This window comes from Ahaetulla prasina, chromosome 5, assembly GCF_028640845.1.
Source record: "Ahaetulla prasina isolate Xishuangbanna chromosome 5, ASM2864084v1, whole genome shotgun sequence".
NCBI classification, from domain to species: Eukaryota; Metazoa; Chordata; class Lepidosauria; order Squamata; family Colubridae; genus Ahaetulla; species Ahaetulla prasina.
The window spans coordinates 91,466,618-91,488,951 of record NC_080543.1 but is presented as its reverse complement, the minus strand read 5'-3'; the positions used below and the strand labels follow the sequence as shown (position 1 = coordinate 91,488,951).

General features: G+C 41.2%; 1 protein-coding gene across 2 annotated transcripts in view; it reads right to left on the bottom strand.

Moving 5' to 3' along the window:
* ZBED1 (zinc finger BED-type containing 1) overlaps positions 1-22,334 on the bottom strand; it is a 163,888-nt gene that overhangs the window by 120,696 nt on the left and 20,858 nt on the right. For both annotated transcript variants that reach the window (XM_058185671.1, XM_058185670.1), the window contains exon 3: positions 9,765-9,833. In XM_058185671.1, the coding sequence (XP_058041654.1) occupies positions 9,765-9,833 (69 nt within the window). The remainder of the gene's footprint in view (positions 1-9,764; positions 9,834-22,334) is intronic.

Sequence of the window (22,334 nt, the reverse complement as noted above, 5' to 3'; positions counted from 1 at the left end):
CCTCATCAGGTTCTATGGAACCATAGTACCATGTTTCCCAAAATTAAGATCCTGTCTTATATTTTTTTGAACCCTGAAATAAGCGTTTGGCCTTATTACCATGCGCTCAAAAGCCCGATGGGGCTTATTGTCAGGGGATGTCTTATTTTGGAGAAAACAGGGTACTTGTAGCTGTTGCTATATGTATGTTGCTATGTGTATGTTGCTATCTGTATGTTGCTATCTGTATGTTGCTATGTGGCCTGCTCGGTTTTAACTACCTTCCTTTCTTTACAAACATCCGGCTACAGTGAAAATGAAATCCCAATTTCTTCTTTGTAGATCAGTGGTCATGTGGATCAGTTTTCAATTGGGGGCATGCACAAAACATGAAATAGCTTGTTTCTATTTCCTAAAACAAGTCATCACATTCCAAAATATTTCTATTTTTTTTCAGGATAGACATAGTTGGGCAGAAACAAAATGTGGAGTGTTCTGTTCTTCAGGGATTTCCTCGTTCAGTTTTGAATGCATTATGGTTAAAGTAAGTCATTTTTAAAATACATAATGCAAGAATGACAGTGTTGTAACCCACTAAGATGTGCACCTATGGAATAATTTAGCACTATTCTGCGTGGATGCAGAAATATCGTCATTTAAGAATTATTCAAAAGAATCCCAACAAGAGAAATGTAAACTAGATCTATATAGTTGGATGAATCCAAATTGCTATTGTTTTAATGTTTTAGATTTTATTTTATTTTTTAAAATAATTTTTATTAAAGTTTTTTGGGGGGAGTTTTGGAAACAAAAAAAACTTTTACAATTTTCTTCTTCTCAACAATTTTGCATCAGTAAACATTTTTTACATATCCATTTTTTCTCCCTTATTTCAATTTATCCTTTATTCATATAAGTCTAATATTGATTTATTTACATATATACATATAGATAACAGTGTAAACAATTTTGTTCCCACGATCTGCATCTTTTCTGTTTCCTTTTGTTTGTTACTGCATTTCAACTCCTATATCTTCCTCATTTACTCTTTCCTTGCCTTTTATCCCTCTCCTCTAACCATTCATACCATTTCTCCCATACCTTATAATATTCTGTTTCATCTTTTTCTTGCATTTCCTTTCTAAGTTTATCCATTTCTGCACACTCCAAAACTTTTCTAATCAGATTATCTTCCGTCGGTATGTTGTTATTTTTCCAATTTTGTGCATATATTATTCTTGCTGCTGTTATAATATGTATAATTAAATGTTTTATTTTTTTTCGTAAGTCCCTGGAAGTATTCCTAATAAAAATATTTCTGGCTTCATTTGTATATGCTGTTTGGTTATCTCTTCTAATTGTATTCTAATTTTACTCCAATATTGTTTTGCTTTGGGGCATGTCCACCACATATGGTAGTACGTTCCCTGATATAGTTTATATTTCCAGTGTGTTGATGAGTTGTGGGGGAATATCTTAGCCAGCCTTGCCGGTAGAAGATGCCACCTATAAAACATTTTGTACATATTTTCTTTATAAGTTACAGACACTGTCAGTTTGTAATTTTTGTTCCATAATTTCTCCCATTTATCCAATTCAATGTTATATCCAAAATTTTTCGCTCAAATTATGTTTTCTTTAACTCCTCCTCCATTTTGTATCTTAATAAATAATTATAATTTTTTTTATCAATTTATCCTCTGTGCCTTGAAGAATTTTATCTAATTCATGTGTCTCTTTTTGAAATCCATATTGTGTTAAATCTGTCCTATATTTGGATTGTATTTGCATGTATGGCCACCAATCAGTGTCTGTACCCTGTTCTTTTAATTCTTGCCTTGTTTTCAATTCTCCTTGACTGTTTAATAAATCTTTGTATCTTTTAATTTTATCAATATCCAATACATTCGGATAAATTAGCGCCTCCATTGTTGATAACCATTCTGGAATTTTATTGTAATGATTCTTTTTTATCTTTGTCATGTTTGTAATAGTTCATTTCTGATTAAGTGTCTCTGAAAGTAACTGTGTTGTCTATTTTTCCATCCCATAAAAAGGCATGCCACCCTATCTGCAAATCATGTCCCTCTAATGTTAAAATTCTTTTATTCCTTAATTCCATCCAGTCTTTGATCCAAATAAGTGCTGTTGCCTTGTAGTATGTTTCCTAGTCTGGGAGTCCGAAACCTCCTCTTTTCCTACTATTTTGTAATGATTTTATTTTGATTCTTGATTTTTTTCCCTTGCCAGATATAGTTCGCTATTAATTTGTTTAGATCTTTAAAGAAATTTTTTCCTAATTTTATATGTGCTACTTGAAACAAAAATAATATTCCTGGTAAAATGTTCATTTTAATCGATGCTATTTTTCCTATGAAGGATAACTGTAGTTTTCTCCAAATTTCCAAGTCTTTCTTTATCTGTGGTATTAATTTGTTATAATTATCCTCTTTAATCAACAAACATTTATTTGTTAACCAAATTCCTAAATATTTTATTTTTTGGTCGTTTGAATGCCCATTTTATCTTCCAGTTCATTTTCCTGTTTCTTGCTGAAGTTTTTCATTAATGCCTTTGTTTTGAGTTTATTAATTTTAAGTCCCACTACCTTTACATATTCTTCTATTTGTTGTATTAGTTTGGGTCCTGTCTGTCTTGGTTGCTCTAAAATAAATACTAGATCATCAGCAAAGACTTGAACTTTATACTCTTCTTTTTTTATTTTCAAGCCTTCCATGAAATGACGCAAGAACTATGCTTACATGATACATGGAGCAAAATAAACAAAGAAAAGAAATAATATCCATTCTATTCAAATTCACATCAGTCATGGTCTAGGATTGATATGGTATGAATGACACCAGAGCTCAGAAAAGAAACAGAAGAGGTGGAAATAATGACAAATATCTGGGCGGATCATAATCCATTAAGGGTGATATGGAAAGGCCAAAAGAAGAAAAAGCGATGGATGATGAACAAAGAAATATTAAAAGAAAAAGAATATATACAAATGATTGAAAAAAAAATGAACATATTTTTTAAATAAAAAAAAGAAACATTGCTCCAAAATTTATGGGACATTGCAAAAGCATATATAAGATGGCTCACAATTGCATACACGTTAAAAAGAAACAAAAAAAAACAAGAACAAGATAGTTGCAAGAAGAACTTAAAAGATTAGAACTAGATTTACAGAAAGAACCCCAAAATAATAAAATTAAAGAAAGAAGAGATTTAATAAGACACAAGTTAAATTTGGCCTCCCAAGATGATATGAAACGGAAAATTAAATTGGCAAAACAAAACCACTTCGAACATGCAAACAAAACGGGACGATGGTTAGCAAACTGAAAAAAGAGAGAAAAGAATAATACACCAGTTACAAGATGAGAAGGGAGAGATACCCTACAAAAGAGAAGAAAAAAATATAGTAAAAAAATTCTTTCAAAATATGTATTTCCAGAAAAATATACCGGAAGAAGACTTAAACAATATTTAGATAAGATGAATATAGCAAAACTTGTAGAGAAGATACAAAGAGAGATACTAAATGGGACAATCACTATGACGGAACTAGTGGAGGTGAGAAAGAAACAGAAAAATAACAAAACACCAGGCCCAGAAGGACTTCCAGTAGAATTATATAAGACAATTCAAGAACCACTAGATGAAATATCATTAGAAATCTTTAATGAAGCACTCATGGAGGCCAGAATACCCAGTTCTTGGACAGAAGCTCTCATCACTCTTATCCAAAAAGAAGACACAGATCAACAACAAATCAAATATTATAGACCCATCTCACTACTAAACGCAGATTATAAACTATTCACATCAATAATTTCAGAAAGATTCAAAAAAGTGATAAATAAGTATATCCACCCTGACCAGAATGGATTTTTACCAAAAAGGCAAATAAAAAAACAACACGACAACTATAATAGACATATTAGAATATTATGAGGCACACCCAGACAAACAAGCGGTAATAATATTTTTGGATGCCCAAAAAGCTTTTGATAATTTAAATTGGAGATTTATTATTTTGCAATTAAAAAACATGAAATTCAGAGAGAAATTCGTAAAAATGGTAGAAAAAAATATATTCAATAGAAACGGCAAAGATAATATATGGAGAAATCACCAAAAATTTACTATAGCAAAAGGAGTGAGACAAGGATGTTCCCAATCTCCTTTATTATTTATATTAACATTAGAAGTATTAATTAAAATTAGAGGTGAAAATGAAATAAAAGGCTTGAAAATAAAATAATGTTTTAGATTTTAAAGAGTTATGTTTTATGGTTCTTAAAATGTTTTATATGTATTTTATTTGTCTTTTAATTCTTGTTTGGGAGCTGCCCAGAGCTAGTGAAAGATGGATGACTATATGAATGTTTTAAATCAATAAATATATAGAAATTGTGGTAATTTATAAAACATTATTTCCTTTTACAAGCACTCTGTACAAATTTGGTTTTTGTATAGAAAAACCAAATTTACTGTCTTCCTGCTTCTATAGCCATGGGCAAAAAAGCAGGTATGAACCAACTACTAGGTTTTTTGTAATGGAAAGCTGTGAGCTGTGCAAACATCCCAAATGAGCCATGCAATTCACCTATTACCAAATTATTCTTCTTATTTGCTGCTATATACATTTCTTTTACATCTGTACTATCACTGCCTTGGGCTTCAGGGAGCGTGCAAATTCACTTCTTCTCAATTTAAAGAGGTACTGAACTATAAAATTCAGAAACAGAGGAAGGAGAGAATATTCTGTTGCAATTATCCAATTTTGAACAGCTGTAATTACTATAGTAGCAGTAATAAATATAGCAGGAAGGGGCTTTTGCAGAATACAGCAAGAGTGGGCCCCCACAGCAACAAAAATAAGATTGAGTGAAAAATAAGATTCATGCAAATAAAACAAGGTATAAAACAAAACCTTCAGAATTGTTTTGGAAGAGTTACCTTCTCCAAAGGTGCACTTGTTTCAAGTGGATTTACTCAAGCTCAATTTTATGTCACTTAGAAGAGAATTACTTCTGTTGTTGTTGTTTTTGAACTACAGTTCCTATTTTGTACAGCAAGTCAATAGTGAGGAATGATGACTGCTATAATTGTTGTATTTTAGAGCAGTGGTCACCAACTGGTGGTCCGTGGACCACTGGTGGTCCGCGAGAAAATTTTGGTGGTCTGCAGAAAAATTATTTGCATTTTTTATATTGCACTAAATGCTATTTATCTTTTTTAAAAAATCATATTAGTAGTCTGCAAGATTTAAAATTATGAATTTAGTGGTCCCTAAGGTCCGAAAGGTGGTGACCCTTGTTTTAGAGCATATTTTGTTATATTGTCAAAAAGCCTAGTATCACACACTTAACGTTAAGTGGTGTTAGTTCTTGAATTAAACTCTCCCCTATGAAGATATGTTGTAAAGAATTTAATAAGCCTAATAGTAAATTTGGTATATTGCCACAGGTATGGATTTTCTTTCTACAAATTAGCCAGAAATGACTAGGCTAAGCCTTGTAGGACTGCTAGCATGTTAATAAACTATATAAGAAAAAATGAAAATGAAATCACATTTCATACGTGATGTTCACCCATCATATCATCGGGGAGTGCGCCCTCGCTATTTACGAGCGATCGCGCACTCCGGTCCCCCGATAGTTTCCCGTTCCCCGAGTGGCTTAAATCCTCAGAAGCTGGACCTTCGCCTGATGTTATGCAATGCCAGGTCCGTTATAAATAAAGCCCCCCTCATCTCCGATCTTATACAGGAGGGGGGTGCGGACCTGATTGGCATTTCGGAGACCTGGTTGGGCACGGAAGGGGGGGTTCCCCTGATAGAGATGTGCCCACCGGGTTTCCGTGTGTTTCATCAGGCCAGGGCCCAGGGTAGGGGTGGGGGAGTGGCGGTTATTATCAACGGGAGTCTTGAGCCGAGGGAGATCACTGTACCACAGATAACCGGATGTGAGTCCCTCCTCGTTAAGTGGGGCCGTGGGATGCAGGTGGGTGTACTGATCACGTACCTAGCTCCTTGCTACGTGACAGATTCCCTGCCTGAGCTGTTGGATGTGGTCGCTGGGACGGCAATGGAGATCCCCAGGCTTATGGTCATGGGGGATTTCAATTTGCCGTCGGTGGGGATAGCATCCACATCAGCTCGGGAGTTCATGGCTTCCATGACGGCCTTGAACCTGACCCAATTAGTGAACGACCCCACTCACATCGGGGGAAACACTCTGGATTTGATTTTGTCCCTGGACAGTGGTTGAATGATCTGGAATTAGGGGAGTTAGTTATTAGACCCTTGTCATGGTCAGATCATTCGCTCCTTCAGCTAGACTTTCGAACCGCCGATCCCCGCCGCAGGGAGACGGAACCGACTCGCTGGTTCCGTCCCAGGCGCCTGATGGACCCTGAAAGGTTCCAGACGGAGCTTGGGCTATTCCTGAGGATTTGGCCCACAACTCGGCTGGAGCTCTGGTTGCCGCCTGGGATCGGGCGGCGGCTGGCGCCTAGATCGAGTTGTGCCTTTGCGGCCTCTGACCCGGTGCCGATCTCGCTTAGCCCCTTGGTACTCCGAGGGGCTGAGGGAGATGAAGCGCCGGAAAAGACGCCTAGAGAGTATCTGAGGGCCAGCCGATCCGAATCTGACCGGACACTAGTTAGGTCTCAAATTCAGACCTATCTTGTGGCGATGAGGCTGGCAAACGGGAGTATTTTTCCAACCTCATTGCATCAGCAGATAACCGCCCAGCCGCCCTGTTTAGGTGACCCGCCGCCTCCATCAGGGAGGGGTAGAAGATCCCTTAAAGGGTCGAGCTGAGGAATTTGGAGAATATCTGTTTGATAAAATCGGTCAGATTCGGGAAGGGTTGGACACAGACTGGGTGGATCCGGACGGGTGAGGGAGGCAGGTCTTGATGTTATTATCTGGGATGAGTTTGATCCTGTGATCCCTGAGGACATGGACAGGTTAATGGGGAGATTGAATGCGACCACATGTTTATTGGACCCGTGTCCCTCCTGGTTGGTATTGGCCACCCGGGAGGTGACACGAGGCTGGCTCCAGAAAATCGTGAACGCTTCTTTGATGGAGGGTGTTTTCCCTGCCGCCTTGAAAGAGGCGGTGGTGAGGCCCTCCTCAAGAAGCCTTCCCTTGACCCAGCTAGTTTAGCAAATTATCGTCCGGTCTCCAACCTTCGCTTTTTGGCAAAGGTTGTCGAGAGTGTGGTTGCACGACAGTTGCCCCAGTACCTGGATGAAACTGTCTATCTTGATCCATTCCAGTCCGGTTTCCAGCCTGGTCACAGCACGGAAACAGCCTTGGTCGCTGGTTGATGATCTCTTGAGGGCTCGGGACAGAGGTTGTTCCTCTGTCTTGGTCCTATTAGATCTCTCAGCGGCTTTTGATACCATCGATCATGGTATCCTGCTGCGCCGACTCGAGGACTTGGAGTGAGTGGCACTGTTCATCGGTGGTTCTCCTCCTACCTCTCCGACCGGTCGCAGACGGTGTTGACGGGGACAGAGATCGACCCCAAGGCGCCTCTTATGTGGGTGCCGCAAGGGTCGGTTCTCTCGCCTCTTCTGTTCAACATCTATATGAAGCCGCTGGGTGAGATCATCCGTGGTCTTGGGGTGAGTTGTCATCTATACGCTGATGATACTCAGCTCTATATTTCCACCCCTAACCACCCCAACGAGGCTGTTGAAGTGATGTCCCAGTGCCTGGAGGCCGTACGGGTCTGGATGGGGAGGAACAGACTCAGACTCAATCCCACCAAGACCGAGTGGCTGTGGATGCGGGCGGCCCGGTACAGTCAGCTAATTCCATCACTGACCATTGGGGGCGAACTATTGGCCCCCACGGAAAGGGCTCGTAATCTGGGCGTCCTCCTGGATGCACGGCTGTCTTTAGAAGATCATATGATAGCCGTCACCAGGGGAGCCTTTCATCAGGTTCGCCTGATACGCCAGTTACGCCCCTTTCTGGATCGGGCTTCCTTATGCACGGTCGCTCATGCCCTTGTTACATCCCGCCTGGACTACTGTAATGCTCTCTACATGGGGCTCCCTTGAAGTGTGCCCGAGACTCCAACTGGTCCAGAATGCGGCTGCGCTGGTGATAGAGGAGCACCTTTGGCTCCCATGTAACACCCTCCTGCGTAACCTGCACTGGCTCCCAGTGGTCTTCCGGGTTCACTTTAAGGTACTTGTCATCACCTTTAAACGCCCATGGCCTAGGGCCGATATTTACGGGACCGCCTACTGCCACCATTAGCCTCTCACCGACCAGTGCGCCTCACAGAGAGGACTCCTCCGGATACCGTCAGCTAAACAATGTCGGCTGGCGACCTCTAGGGGAGGGCCTTCTGTGGGGGCCCCTACCTCTGGAACGAGCTCCTCTGGGGCTTCGTCAACTCCCGATCTCAAGTCCTTCCGCCATGAGCTGAAGACGTTGTTGTTTCAAGAGCAGGACTAGCCTGAATGTAGTTTTTTAAATTGGGATTTTTAAAAAAGGGGTTTAAATGAGGTTTTAAATTTGTATTCAAAAGTCAGAGCATCAATTGAATTCAACTATCTATTCTTTAGCTGTTTTTAATCTATTATATGTTTTCTGTTGTTGTTGTTTTTTGTCTGTGAACCGCCCTGAGTCCTTCGGGAGAAGGGCGGTATACAAATATAATAAATAAATAAATAAATAAATAAATATATTGTTTAATGTTGCAAAAGTCTAAAGTTTTACTTTGCTTTAGATCAGAGGTCACCAACCTTTCTGACCTCAGGGCCCACTAAATTCATAATTTTAAATCCCGCGGACCACTAATATGATCTGCCTAATGACCACCTGAGTGGTCATGTGACTGGGTGGGCATGGCCAACTTGATGTCATTCCTGTTGAGGGGCACCTCGCCAGCATCTACTTGCCCCTCCCCTCCCAGCCACTCATTGCCTGCCTGCCTGGGCTCCTTAGGGCCCCAACAGGAAGCAGTTGTTGGAACTAAGCAGCCACCAGGAGAAAGAGTTGGCAAAACAGCTCAGTTCATATTGGATCTGACCAAGAAGGAGGCTCAGCAGAAGCACCTCACTGAGGACTACAAGCATCGGCTTTCCAAGTAGAGGGAAGATCTGCGGGAGTGTAAGACCAGGTACCAGGGCCAGCAGGCTCAGCGGGCTGAGATGGTCAGCCAGGCCATGATGCAGTCCCACTGGAATGAGGTTCTCCGGCTCTTCACCACCAGTGGCACTTCCCTCCAGCCTTTGCCCAAAGCCCCACATCAGGAGGCCGAAGCAGACCCCAGGTCAGAATTTCTGCCCGTTTCTGACCCACACAAAAAGACCCCGAAGGGGGAGACTCTCTGCAGCAACACAAACATTAATTGCACGTATTTGGCCCAGGGGCCGTTGTTTGAGGAATAAAAAATGCAAATAATTTTTCTCTGGACCATCAAAAATTTTTCATAGACCACCAGTGGTCCACGGACCACCAGTTGGTGATCGCTGCTTTAGATTATCAATATCGTTTAATCTAGCACACCTTTTTACTGTCAAATGCTTTATTAGTTAAGTTTTCTTTTGAAAACCCAAAATGGAAGGACAGAGCCTTTAGAAACATAATCAGTTGCAGCGAAAGGAAAAGAATCAGTTGCAATTTTTGAGCAATGTGTATTATTTAAAAATATGCATAAAAAGTAGAATGAACTTAAAAGAAAAATAAATTGAGAAATGTGTAACATCTATAATGTAGTAGAAAAGGTCATATAAATTACCTTTCGCATTCAGAATTTCTTTTTTGATTTTCATCACAGATATTTGGCCTTTCTTTTCATCATTTCCAGCTGTTAAAAGAATCAAAATAGAGAATAATGAATGACTGGCAACATATTATAAACACAAACATAACGTAATATAAAATACAGAAAAAATTACTTTGTATTAAATGTTTAGGTAAAGAAAACAGAACAATGAGCAGTGAAACAGTGCAGGCTTTTTTTTTACAGTAAATATAGTGACATATGTAGTATTTTCTTAATGAAAATGGTCCTATGTCGTCTTTAATTGCCTTATTATTTACTTATAAATATAGAATCTGATCAGATCACTGTGATCCTGTAGTGCGAAAACATATTTATTTATTGCCTGTACACCGCCCTGAGTCCTTCGGGAAAAGGGCGGTATAAAAATCAAAATAATAAATAAATAAATAATAAATAAATAAATAAATATGCCTGACATATAATATAATGAGTTGAAATATTCATTCAATCTTTATGTGAGTTTTCCAAGAAAGGATGTAGAAAAAATGTAAAACAGTTTTGATGATACAAAAAAAGAGTATGTACAGTTTTAAATTAAGGTTCTGTACATCAATACAACCTATGAACCACTTTCTAGAGAAATAATGGATAAATGTACCATATTACTCAGTTATTGCTGGTCCTATGCCTGGAAGAGGAAAAGAAAAAAAGAAGGTTGGGTATCAGGTTAACAACCTGACATTGTTAAAAGAAAAATGCACCACTACTAAAACAACAGAAGCAGTTTAATGAGACCTGATCTCATTACTATTGGAGTAGTCACTATTGGAGACTAATTGTTGCCCATGGTATTGTACAACAAGAGTGGGCCAAAGCCTAAATAAGTATTGTGGTGTATTATTTGCATAAAAATTAAGGTGCCTAAATAAACATTAGCATAAATATATACAACATAGGCAACGTAAATTAAAATACTTGCTCAACCTATATATACTTTTTCAGGAACAGCAGAAAAAAACTGATAAAGAAATAGTAATAAAAGTGGATATCTCCCTGGAAAATTGAAATCTGGGCGCAAAAAAGTGTATAGTTCAGGTTCAATGTTTTTCAAAAGTGCAAAGATTCATACTCAGGCAAACAAGCCATTTCAAAACAGAACTCTAGCTTAACCATAACCACTTATAAGGGAATGTAGAAAGAAATGGATTATAACAATAGCATCTTTTAAAGATATAAATAATATCCAAAGTATAATTTTTCTTATTTATTTATTTATTTATTTATTCATTCATTTATTCATTCATTCATTCATATTTTTATACCGCCCTTCTCCGAAGACTCAGGGCGGTGTACAGCCAATAAAACGACAAGAATCTTAACAAATTAAAATAAAATATCAAGTTTAAAAAACTGATTCAATCGCTGTATACTTAAAATATTAGCTAAAATTTATCAAAACTAAAACCTTAGTAAAACCCTATTAAAACCCACTAAAACCCCCATACTAAAATCAATCAGGCCAGCCCCGCTTGGTGAAAAAAGAAAGTCTTGAGCTCGCGCTTAAAGGTCCAGACATCAGGGAGGAGACGGAGTCCCACCGGCAGCTAATTCCATACAGCCGGGGCCCCCACAGAGAACGCCCTTCCCCTGGGGGCCGCCAGCCAACATTGACTAGCCGACGGCTCCCTAAGAAGACCCTCCCTGTGGGCGCGCACTGGACGTATCGGACAATGGGAGGTAACTGTCAGCAGCAGGCGGTCCCGTAAATATCCCGGTCCAATGCCATGGAGCGCTTTAAAGGTGATAACCAACACCTTGAAGCGCACCCGGAAGACCACCGGCAACCAATACAGCCTGCGCAGGAGAGGTGTTACATGGAAGCTACGAAGAGCTCCCTCAATCCCCTGCGCGGCCGCATTCTGCACCAGTTGGAGCCTCCGGTGCTCCTCAAGGGGAGCCCCATGTAGAGAGCATTGCAGTAATCCAGACGGGAAGTGACGAGGGCATGAGTGACCGTGCATAACGCGTCCCAGTCCAGGAAAGGGCGCAATTGGCAAATCAGGCGAACCTGATGAAAATCTCCCCTGGCGACGGCTGTCAAATGGTCTTCTAAAGACAGCCGTGCATCCAGGAGAATGCCTAAATTGTGCACCAATTCCCTGGGGGCTAAAGATTCGCCCCCCACAATCAGTGATGAAGTAAGCTGACTGTGCCGGGACGCCGGCATCCACAGCCACTCCGTCTTGGATGGGTTGAGTCGGAGCCTGTTCATCCCCATCCAGACCCGAACGGCCTCAAGACACTGAGTCATCACATCGACGGCTTCGTTGGGGTGGTTCGGGGTGGAGATGTACAACTGAGTATCGTCAGCATACAGCTGACAGCTCACCCCAAAACCATGGATGATTTCTCCCAGCGGCTTCATATAGATGTTGAACAAGAGGGGCGAGAGAATCGACCCCTGCGGCACCCCACAAGTGAGTTGCCTAGGGGTTGATCTCTGTCCCCCTGTCAACACCGTCTGCGAGCGGTCGGAGAGGTAGGAGGAGAACCACCGTAAAACGGTGCCTCCCACCCCCAAGCCCTCCAACCGCCGCAGCAGGATACCATGGTCGATGGTATCGAACGCCGCTGATAGATCTAACAGGACAAGAACAGAGGAACAACCTCTGTCCCGTGCCCTCCAGAGATCATCAACCAACACGACCAAAGCCGTCTCTGTGCTGTACCCAGGCCTGAAGCCAGACTGGCACGGGTCTAGATAAACAGTTTCCTCCAGGTACTGGGGGAGTTGCCAGGCCACTACACTCTCTACAACCTTCGCCAGAAAGCGAAGATTGGAGACTGGATGATAATTAGCCAAAATAGCTGGGTCCAGGGAAGGCTTCTTAAGGAGGGGCCTCACCACCGCCTCTTTCAAGGCGGCTGGGAAGACTCACTCCCTCAGAGAAGCGCTGATAATTCCCTGGAGCCAGCCTCGTGTAACCTCCTGGGTGGCCAGTACCAACCAGGAGGGACACGGGTCCATTAAACATGTGGTGGCATTCAACTTCCCCAGTATCCTGTCCATGTCATCGGGAGTCACAGGATCAAACTCAGCCCAAACAATGTTCTCAAGACGTGCCCACTCATCCCGTCCGGATCTACCCAATCTGTGTCCAACCCATCCCGGATCTGAGCGATTTTATCGTGCAAATAACTTCCAAATTCTTCAGCCCGACCTTGCAAGGGGTCCTCCCGAGCCCCCTGAAACAGAAGGGAGCGGGTCGCTCTAAACAAGGCGGCTGGGCGGTTATCTGCCGATGCTATAAGGGCGGCCAAGTATACTTGCTTCGCCGTCCTTATTGCCACTAGATAGGTCTGAATATGTGACCGTACTAGTGTTCGGTCAGATTCGGAGCGGCTGGCCCTCCAGGCACTCTCTAGGCGTCTTCTCCGGCGCTTCATCTCTCTCAGCTCCTCAGTAAACCAAGGAGCCGGTCGAGAGCAGCACCAGGTCAGAGGCCGCATCGGCACGACGCGGTCCAAAGCCCCCGCCGCCGCCCTTTCCCAGGCGGTAGCGAGTTCTTCGGCCGAGCCGTTTTAATTTAATCTGCCGGTTTGCCCATTATTTGCAAAGTGATTAAAACCATAAATGTGATAGATAACATAAAGATATAAATGTCAGAATGAAGAATAGAAAGCACATTCAAGACAGTATTCCACAGCTGAATTTCAAAAACATCTTCATTGTCTGTCCTGCTTTTAAGTTGAAAAGTGGAAAACTACTATTATGCTGTTGCCTAAATTTCCATATAATGCTTTACATATTTCAGTACATTTTTCATTGTAATAGATTTGCTAACCAAAGAAACAAAATATGTTCCAGGATTAAATGTAGGCAATTTAAAGAAATTTTCCAGGGTACCTCAAGGTCAGAGGCAAATAAGTAAGGTTTAGTGCAATATAAAACATAATGAGAAAGATCGGCTTCTAAGGAATCTAAGAACTGTGCAGGGTGGTAGAAAATATAAGTGTGTTTATTTATTTAAATATTTATAGAGCTATCCATCTATAAGACAACCATGGACAGCTCACAACAGTAAAGCCACGAAAAAGTGGAAACCATAAAACGAAAACTGTTCCAACAAACCCAGCCAGAGGCTACCACCTTACATAAACCAATCTCTAGGGAAAGAATCAGTTCTTTATGTCCTTCCAGAAGTCTAAAAGGGTGGGAACTTGCCAGATCCCTGGAGGGAGGCTTTTCCACATGATTTAGAAAGGGTGTGCATCCTAGATCCCATTAGATATCAGTATTTAGGCAAACAATGCCCAGTTTGATGGAGGGGGGCAGATACCCTCAGTGAGATGCAGTCTAGCAAATAACCTGGACCCTTACCATTCACAATGTTAATGTGACAACCAGGAAAAAAAACCTAGGCGCCTGAAAGGCTAGTGGGATGGATGGATGGATGGATGGATGGATGGATGGATGGATGGATGGATCCAAGATTGTGCCGCCAAAGGCTGCCTCGGTGAAATGCTCTCTAATGGTTTCTTTATTTTTAATTATTCTCTAAAATTCATTACAGATTTCATACTCACGAGACCATGTGCTAAAAATTAAGCAATGTTTCTTTAAGGAGCAGTTTTCTGTGATCTCACCCCCACCCACCCACCCCATCTTTACAAACGCGGAGGAGATCCTAACACAGGAAGAAGCAATTTTCCCGGAGCCATAGATTACCAAAAAAAACAAAAAACGGAGGAAGCGGAGAAGGAGAGGTAAACAGCAGGAATTTTAAACAGATTAAGGAATAGGAGAAATAAAATTCCTCTGCCTTCAATTTTCCTAACTAATGTATGTTCACTTGCTAATAAGATGGATGAAATATTCCTTTTAAATAGAATAGAATGGAATTTTTTATTGGCCAAGTGTGATTGCACACACACAAGGAATTTGTCTTGGTGCATATACTCTCAGCATACATAAAAGAAATGATACATTCATCAAGAATCATAAGGTACAACCCTTAATGATAGTCATAGGGTACAAATAAGAAATTGGGAAACAATATCAATATAAATCGTAAGGATACAAGCAACAAAGTTACAGACACACAGTCATAAGTGGAAGGAGATGGGTGGTGGGAACGATGAGAAGATTAATAGTAGTGCAGACTTAGTAAATAGTTTGACAGTGTTGAGGGATTATTTGTTTAGCAGAGTGAAGGCGTTTGGGAAAAACTGTTCTGGTATCTAGTTGTTCTGGTGTGCAGTGCTCTATAGTGTCGTTTTGAGGGTAGGAGTTGAAATAGTTTATGTCCAGGATGTGAAGGGTCTATAAATATTTTCACAGCCCTCTTTACAATTGTATCTAAAGAGATACAATTCTGATTTTTACAATTCAGCAGCCCTATGCTTCTCTGAAACTTGGTTAAATGAATCAATTGAAGACAGCAGCCTGCAGATCCCAGGGTTTCAGATTCAATGATCAGACAGAATTGCAGAAACATCTGGTAAAAAGAAGGGAGGAGGCTTATGCTTATATATCAACAACAGCTGGTCTCAAGATATAACTATAATATATAAATTCTGTGACAAAAACCTAGAGACATTACTTATCAACTACAAACCATACTATTTGCCTCATGAATTTTCATCATTTCTTCTAATTGCTGTTTATGTCTCACCACAAGCTTGTGTAAACAAGGCATTATGAACTCTAGCTGACCAAATTATGGAGGCTGAAGCCAAATTCACTGGCCATTATTTTGGGAGATCTAAACAAGGCAAATTTAAGGAAAGAACTACAAAAATACTTTCAGCATGTCAATTGTCCCATTAGAGGCAATAATACTTTAGACCAGGGGTGTCCAAACTACGGCCCGCGGGCCAACTGCGGCCCGCGGATCAGTTTTTATTGGCCCGCAGCAAATTCTGAAAGTATAACTGAATATGGCCCTTTTCGGCCGCCTCCCGGTGCTTGCCCGGTGGTTCGCTGCGAGGCCCGCGGCTCCTCCCCATGGGCGGGGAATAATGAAGGGAGGGGGCGGAGGAGGCGGCGAGCGGGAAAGAGGCTGCTGGCCGTGCCCGACCCCAGCAGTTCTACCCTCGCCTTCCTCGGGCCGCCTGGTGAGGCTCCTCGCGCCTCCCCATGTCGGACACGCGTGGCGGCAGTGACAGCCATCGAGAAACAGGTGAGGAGGCGGCGAGCGGGAAAGAGGCTGCTGGCCGTGCCCGACCCCAGCAGTTCTACCCTCGCCTTCCTCGGGCCGCCTGGCGAGGCTCCTCGCGCCTCCACCCCTTGGGCAGGGAATAACGAAGGGAGGGGGCGGAGGAGGAGGCGGCGAGCGGGAAAGAGGCTGCTGGCCGTGCCCGACCCCAGCAGTTCTACCCTCGCCTTCCTCGGGCCGCCTGGCGAGGCTCCTCGTGCCTCCACCCCTTGGGCAGGGAATAACGAAGGGAGGGGACGGAGGAGGCGGCGGCGAGTGGGAAAGAGGCTGCTGGCCGTGTCCGACCCCAGCAGTTCTACCCTCACCTTCCTCGGGCCGCCTGGCGAGGCTCCTCGCGCCTCCACCCCTTGGGCAGGGAATAACGAAGGGAGGGGGCGGAGGAGGAGGCGGCGAGCGGGAGAGGCTGCTGGCCGTGCCCGACCCCAGCAGTTCTACCCTCGCCTTCCTCGGGCCGCCTGGCGAGGCTCCTCGCGCCTCCACCCCATGGGCAGGGAATAACGAAGGGAGTTTCAAGTTCATACCAAATACAAAACAAAAGCCAATCTATGCCCAGAGCCACATCCACTCAGTCACATGAGCAGTTAGCCATGCCCACCCAGTCACATGAGCAGTTAGCCATGCCCACCAGTCACATGACCACCAAGCCACACCCCAAAATAAGCCACGCCACAGAACTGGTGCGAAAAAAATTAGACACCCCCCCCCCCCGTTCAATGGTGTGGCCCAGGCCTTTGCTTATTTTTCTGTATTTGGCCCTCACCAAAAAAAGTTTGGACACCCCTGCTTTAGACCATTGCTACACAAAACTAAAAGATGCTTATCGGTCTTTACCACGAGCAGCTGTAGGACATTGATCATTGCAGGATTCACCTTGTACCTGCTTACACACAAAGACTTAAAACCACAAAACCAACAATTAAATCAGTGAAGACTTGGACTGAGGACGCAAAGTTAAAGCTACAGGCTTGCTTTGACTGCACTGACTGGAATATTTTTGAAGATATCTCTGCAGACTTGGATGGATTCACAGATACTGTAACATCATATGTCAGCTTCTGTGAAGACCTATGTGTACCAACCAGGAACTTGTGAATATACAGTAACAACAAACCTTGGTTCACTGCTAAACTTAAGCAGCTACAGAAAAGGTGATAAAATGCTGTACAATCAGGCCAGAAATGTATTAACAAGGGAGATCAGAGCAGCAAAAAGAAGCTACTCTGAAAAGCTAAAGAATCAGTTCTCAACAAATGAACCAGCAAACATGTAGAAAACTCTTAAAAATATCACCGGCTACAGCAAACCTCCTTCCCAGGCTGAAGGAAATCAACAACTGGCAGATGATTTGAACGTGTTTTATTGCAGGTTTGAAAGGAAACTACAGCCACCTATCTCCACAGCCCTCATCTCAGACACACCAACAACAGCCAAGCCTCCTACAACTGACTCCATCCCATTAAGTTCACAACCGCTAGTGATCACAGAAAAGGAAGTGCAAGACCTATTTCACAGACAAAAGCCAGGAAAAGCTCCAGGCCCAGACAAGATAACTCCTTCTTGTTTAAAAGTCTGTGCTGACCAATTGGCCCCCATCTTCACTCATATCTTCAATAAATCGCTAGAGATGTGCTATGTTCCTTCTTGCTTCAAACGCTCTATTATCATCCCAGTGCCGAAGAAGAAATCAAGAAACTGAATGACTACAAACCAGTTGTTCTAAAATCCATAGTCATGAAAACCTTTGAAAGGATAGTGCTGTCCCACTTGAAAACCATCACAGATCCGCTGTTAGACCCCTTGCAATTTGCATACCAAGCAAATAGATTAACAGATGATGCTGTTAATATGGCTCTACACTACATCCTACAACATCTTGAATTGCCAAAGACCTATGCAAGGGTCCTCTTTGTAGACTTTAGTTCAGCATTCATACCATCATTCCAGACATTCGTCTAACTAAGCTAAACCAGCTACAGGTACCGGAACAGACTTGTAAGCGGATCACAAGCTTCCTAACAAACAGGAAGCAGCAGGTAAAGCTAAGCGGGATCACTTCAGATACCTGTACAATTAGCACAGGGGGCCCCCAAGCCTGTGTGTTCTCCCCACTTCTCTTTGTATACCAATGACTGCATCTCTAACGATCCATCTGTTAAACTACTGAAGTTCACAGATGACAAAACAGTAATTGGTCTCATTCGAGACAATGATGAATCTGCATACAGACAGGAGGTTGAACAACTAGCCCCGTGGTGCGACTGGAACAATCTGGAACTGAACACACTCAAAACCGTAGAAATGGTGGTAGATTTTAGGAGAAACCCTTCCATACTACCACCTCTCACAATACTAGACAACACAGTATCAACAGTAGAGACCTTAAAATTTCTAGGTTCTACCATATCGCAAGATCTAAAATGGACAGCTAACATCAAAAATGTCATCAAAAAAGCACAACAAAGAATGTTCTTTCTGCGCCAACTCAGTAAGCTCAAACTGCCCAAGGAGCTGCTGATTCAGTTCTACAGAGGAATTATTGAGTCTGTCATTTGTACCTCTATAACTGTCTGGTTCGGTTCTGCAACCCAGCAAGAAAAACACAGACTTCAGAGGATAATTAGAACTGCAGAAAAAATAATTGCTACCAACCTGCCTTCCATTGAGGACCTGTGTACCTCACGAATCAAGAAGAGGGCCGTGAAAATATTTACAGATCCCTCACATCCTAGACATAAACTGTTTCAACTCCTACCCTCAAAATGATGCTATAGAGCACTGCACACCAGAACAACTAGACACAAGAAAAGTTTTTTCCCGAATGCCATCACTCTGCTAAACAAATAATTCCCTCAACACTGTCAAACTATTTACTAAATCTGCACAATTAATCTTCTCATCATTCCCATCACTCATCTCCTTCCACTTATGACTGTATGATTGTAACCTTGTTGCTGGTATCCTTACAATATTGATATTGTTTCCTGATTGCTTATTTGTACCCTATGACTATCATTAAGTGTTGTACCCAAGACAAATTCCTTGTGTGTCCAATCACACTTGGCCAATAAAAAATTCTATTCTATTCTATTCTATTCTATTCTATTCTGTGGATGGATTGAGGAGAGGGAGAGAAGAAGGAGAAGGAGAGACATATTCTGCCCTTTTGTTGTAATAGCTTATTTTCCATCCTTTCTATTGATGGCAGCTGGCCTTTTTCGTTCCCAGGCTCCCTGCTTGCCAGCCCTAGTCGTCAGAGGAAAAACTGGGAGGTAAATATAGCATCTCTTGATAGAAATACTTACACAGTAAACAAAAGCATTCAGTATAAGATTTATTAAAAAAAAGCTTTCAAAGCTCTTGAAAGGAGATGAAGTGTCATTAGATTTATAATGTATTGTTCATAAAGCTCCTGCTAGCATTAAAGGATACCATATGAAAGCAAGCATAGATTTTGAGTGTTCAGTTTAATTTTTTGCACTAAATAAGACTTTTCAACCCTAATTAAATGTAATTAGTGTCTATGAAAGGTAATAGGGAGGTTTGATTTATTATATTCTATTATTATTGTTTGTACAGCTTTAATGTGTTGTAACGTACCCAGGGTCTCTTTTTTTTTTTATAAAAAAGTTTTATTTTTACATTCATATCCAACAACTAATCCAATGTTCTAAAAACTATAAACTAAATTGTGCTAAATGACTAAAAGCAAATTTACTAAATGGCATAATGTACTAAAACGGATGAGAATTAGTTTACTGAAACTGTTGTTTAGTCACTTATGATTTTGTAATCTGGTGGATTCCATTTTGCCAGTACTTTAACTCCTTCCCCTGCCTTCACAAAATGTGTCCAGAAATATATAAGCTTCATGAAGAGTCCTTGAAGGTTTCTGAGCTTGGTTGTTTTCTTGCAGTCATTTCATTACCCACGCTAGGTAACATCTTCAGTGCTTCAAAGGAATGGGGTTTGCTCAGGGATCCTAATATAGGTGCCCAACTAGAATTCTTTTATTTCAGGAAGAAGACTGGGAGCCTTTTAACCTTGAGGGATCAAGCCAATATAGCTTGTATAGTATTGCAACAGGAGGCCAAAAAGGAGTTGGGTCCAGATTAATCTGAGTCTCATTCAGATCTGAAGCTGAATCTGTGTAGAATCCTCTAAATTATTCCTCCCAAGCATGAGTTGGTATTTGGTTAATTGAAGGAGGGAGTGGTTTTCCTAGTCCTCTAGTTATATGCCAAAAAAAGGATGTATCTGTCATCCTAACTGATTTAATTAATTTGTCCAGGGCTCCTTCAATGTCACATATTTCTTTTTATTAAAAAGGCATTATACTAAACCTAATCCCATCAAACCATTTTATTTTTTATAATTCTATTTCTGAACTAAAGCTAAAGTCCATTGATAAGAACTGTTTTCAGGTTGGCAGTTAAAGTTTCAAATCAGTCCAAATATGATCTTTTGGGTTTATTTCTAAAGGGTATACATGAATTTCTAAAGTCTCTGGGGATAGATCTTAAATATTTCTCATATCCAGCCACAAAATGATACCATCAGTATATAAGTTTTGGACGTTCCTCCCAACAATTTTAAATTCAAATACCCATTTCTGCCTATGATTCAATACATAAGATGACATTATACTACCTTAATGCACTCCTCTCTCATCCTGACCCATTTGTTGCTCTATAATAGGTTGTAGCTGTTGCTTTGTGGTCCTCATATAAATTCTCCAACAAGTAGATAAGTTCACCTGTTTTAAAGTACAACCATGTTTTAAAGGTTTCTTGTGGTTTACATAATCAAAAAGCTTTCTTCAATCAGTGAAGCAAAAAACAACAACAACATGATTTTTGGAATTCCTTTCTCTTTTCCATTGTCCACCAGATGTTAAAATATGATTCAGAAGCTGTTGGGTCTTCTGAATCTAGTATGTATATATGGCATCAAGGAACACTGCACTAAAATACTAGTTCAGATGAAGAATTCTATGAGTTCTTCCAAAATTAATACTTTCTAAATATGGATTATAATTCCCATTATTTTCAGCTAGTATACTTAATGATTTATCATTTTAATTTAGTTAATTTTGTACTTCCTTTGGAAAGAAGACCAATTAAATGATCAGAAAGCAATGCAATAATTTATATTACAAAGATATGGTGCTATTAACATCTACTTGTGTCATAATTAGAATACAGCATCATCTAGGATACAGGATATCTATCAGGACAGGATATAAGTATAGCTTTCTTTCTATGCAAACATACACTACGCAGGATTCCAGGCCCCCAATGTTACATAAAAAGTATGTGTCATATGTAGAATAGATGGGATATAGTTCATGAGTCTGATCTTGTCCAAGCAATTTGCAAGAATCCCTATTTCCATTTTGCTAGCCTCTCATAATAAGTCCTCTTTTAACACATATGGCAGGGACGCGGTGGCTCAGGGGCTAGGACGTTGAGCTTGTTGATCGAAAGGTTGGCAGTTCAGCGGTTCGAATCCCTAGTGCTGCCATGTAACGGGGTGACCTCCCATTACTTGTCCCACCTTCTGCCAACCTAGCAGTTTCAAAAGCACGTAAAAATGCAAGTAGAAAAAATAGGGACCACCTTTGGTGGGAAGGTAACAGCGTTCCGTGCGCCTTTGGCGTTGAGTCATGCCGGCCACATGACCAGGGAGACGTCTTTGGACAGCACTGGCTCTTCGGCTTTGAAATGGAGATGAGCACCGCCCCCTAGAATCAGCAATGACTAGCACGTATGTGTGAGGGGAACCTTTACCTTTACTTTTAACACATATACTTAAGAAGTATCTTTTTCATCCTTACATATTAGATCCATTCTCAATTACATCTATTTACTGGTAGATCTCCATTTATAGTGCAAATGAAAAAAAAAAGACATATGGTGTTTTTTTTAAAACTTTCAATTTGTTTGTTTGTTGTACAGAACAAGCATCTAGTATAATCATAATCAACATATGCAAATCAAACAAGTCAGCCAGCAAATTGACATTCCCATTCAGTTCTGTTTAAAAAGAGTCAGGGATATGAAATCAAATCTTTTCACTTTTTCAGTCTAAGCAAAGGAAAAAATTAATATCCAAATAGTGTAGTGGATACATGAAAGGAAGGAACATCAATGCAAAATTTTTATCTGATCTTTCTCCTTTTCCATCAGTTGCTACAGAATGAGTTATTTATTGAAGCCTTCTTTAATCTCTTCATAGTCATTTCAGACTACATAATATACATTAATAATTATTACTGATCATTAAAAACACTTGTGCATTTAGTTTCATACTGGTATAGTTTAAACTAAATTACTAAAATCTCTACCAAAGCATGGAAAAATGACTG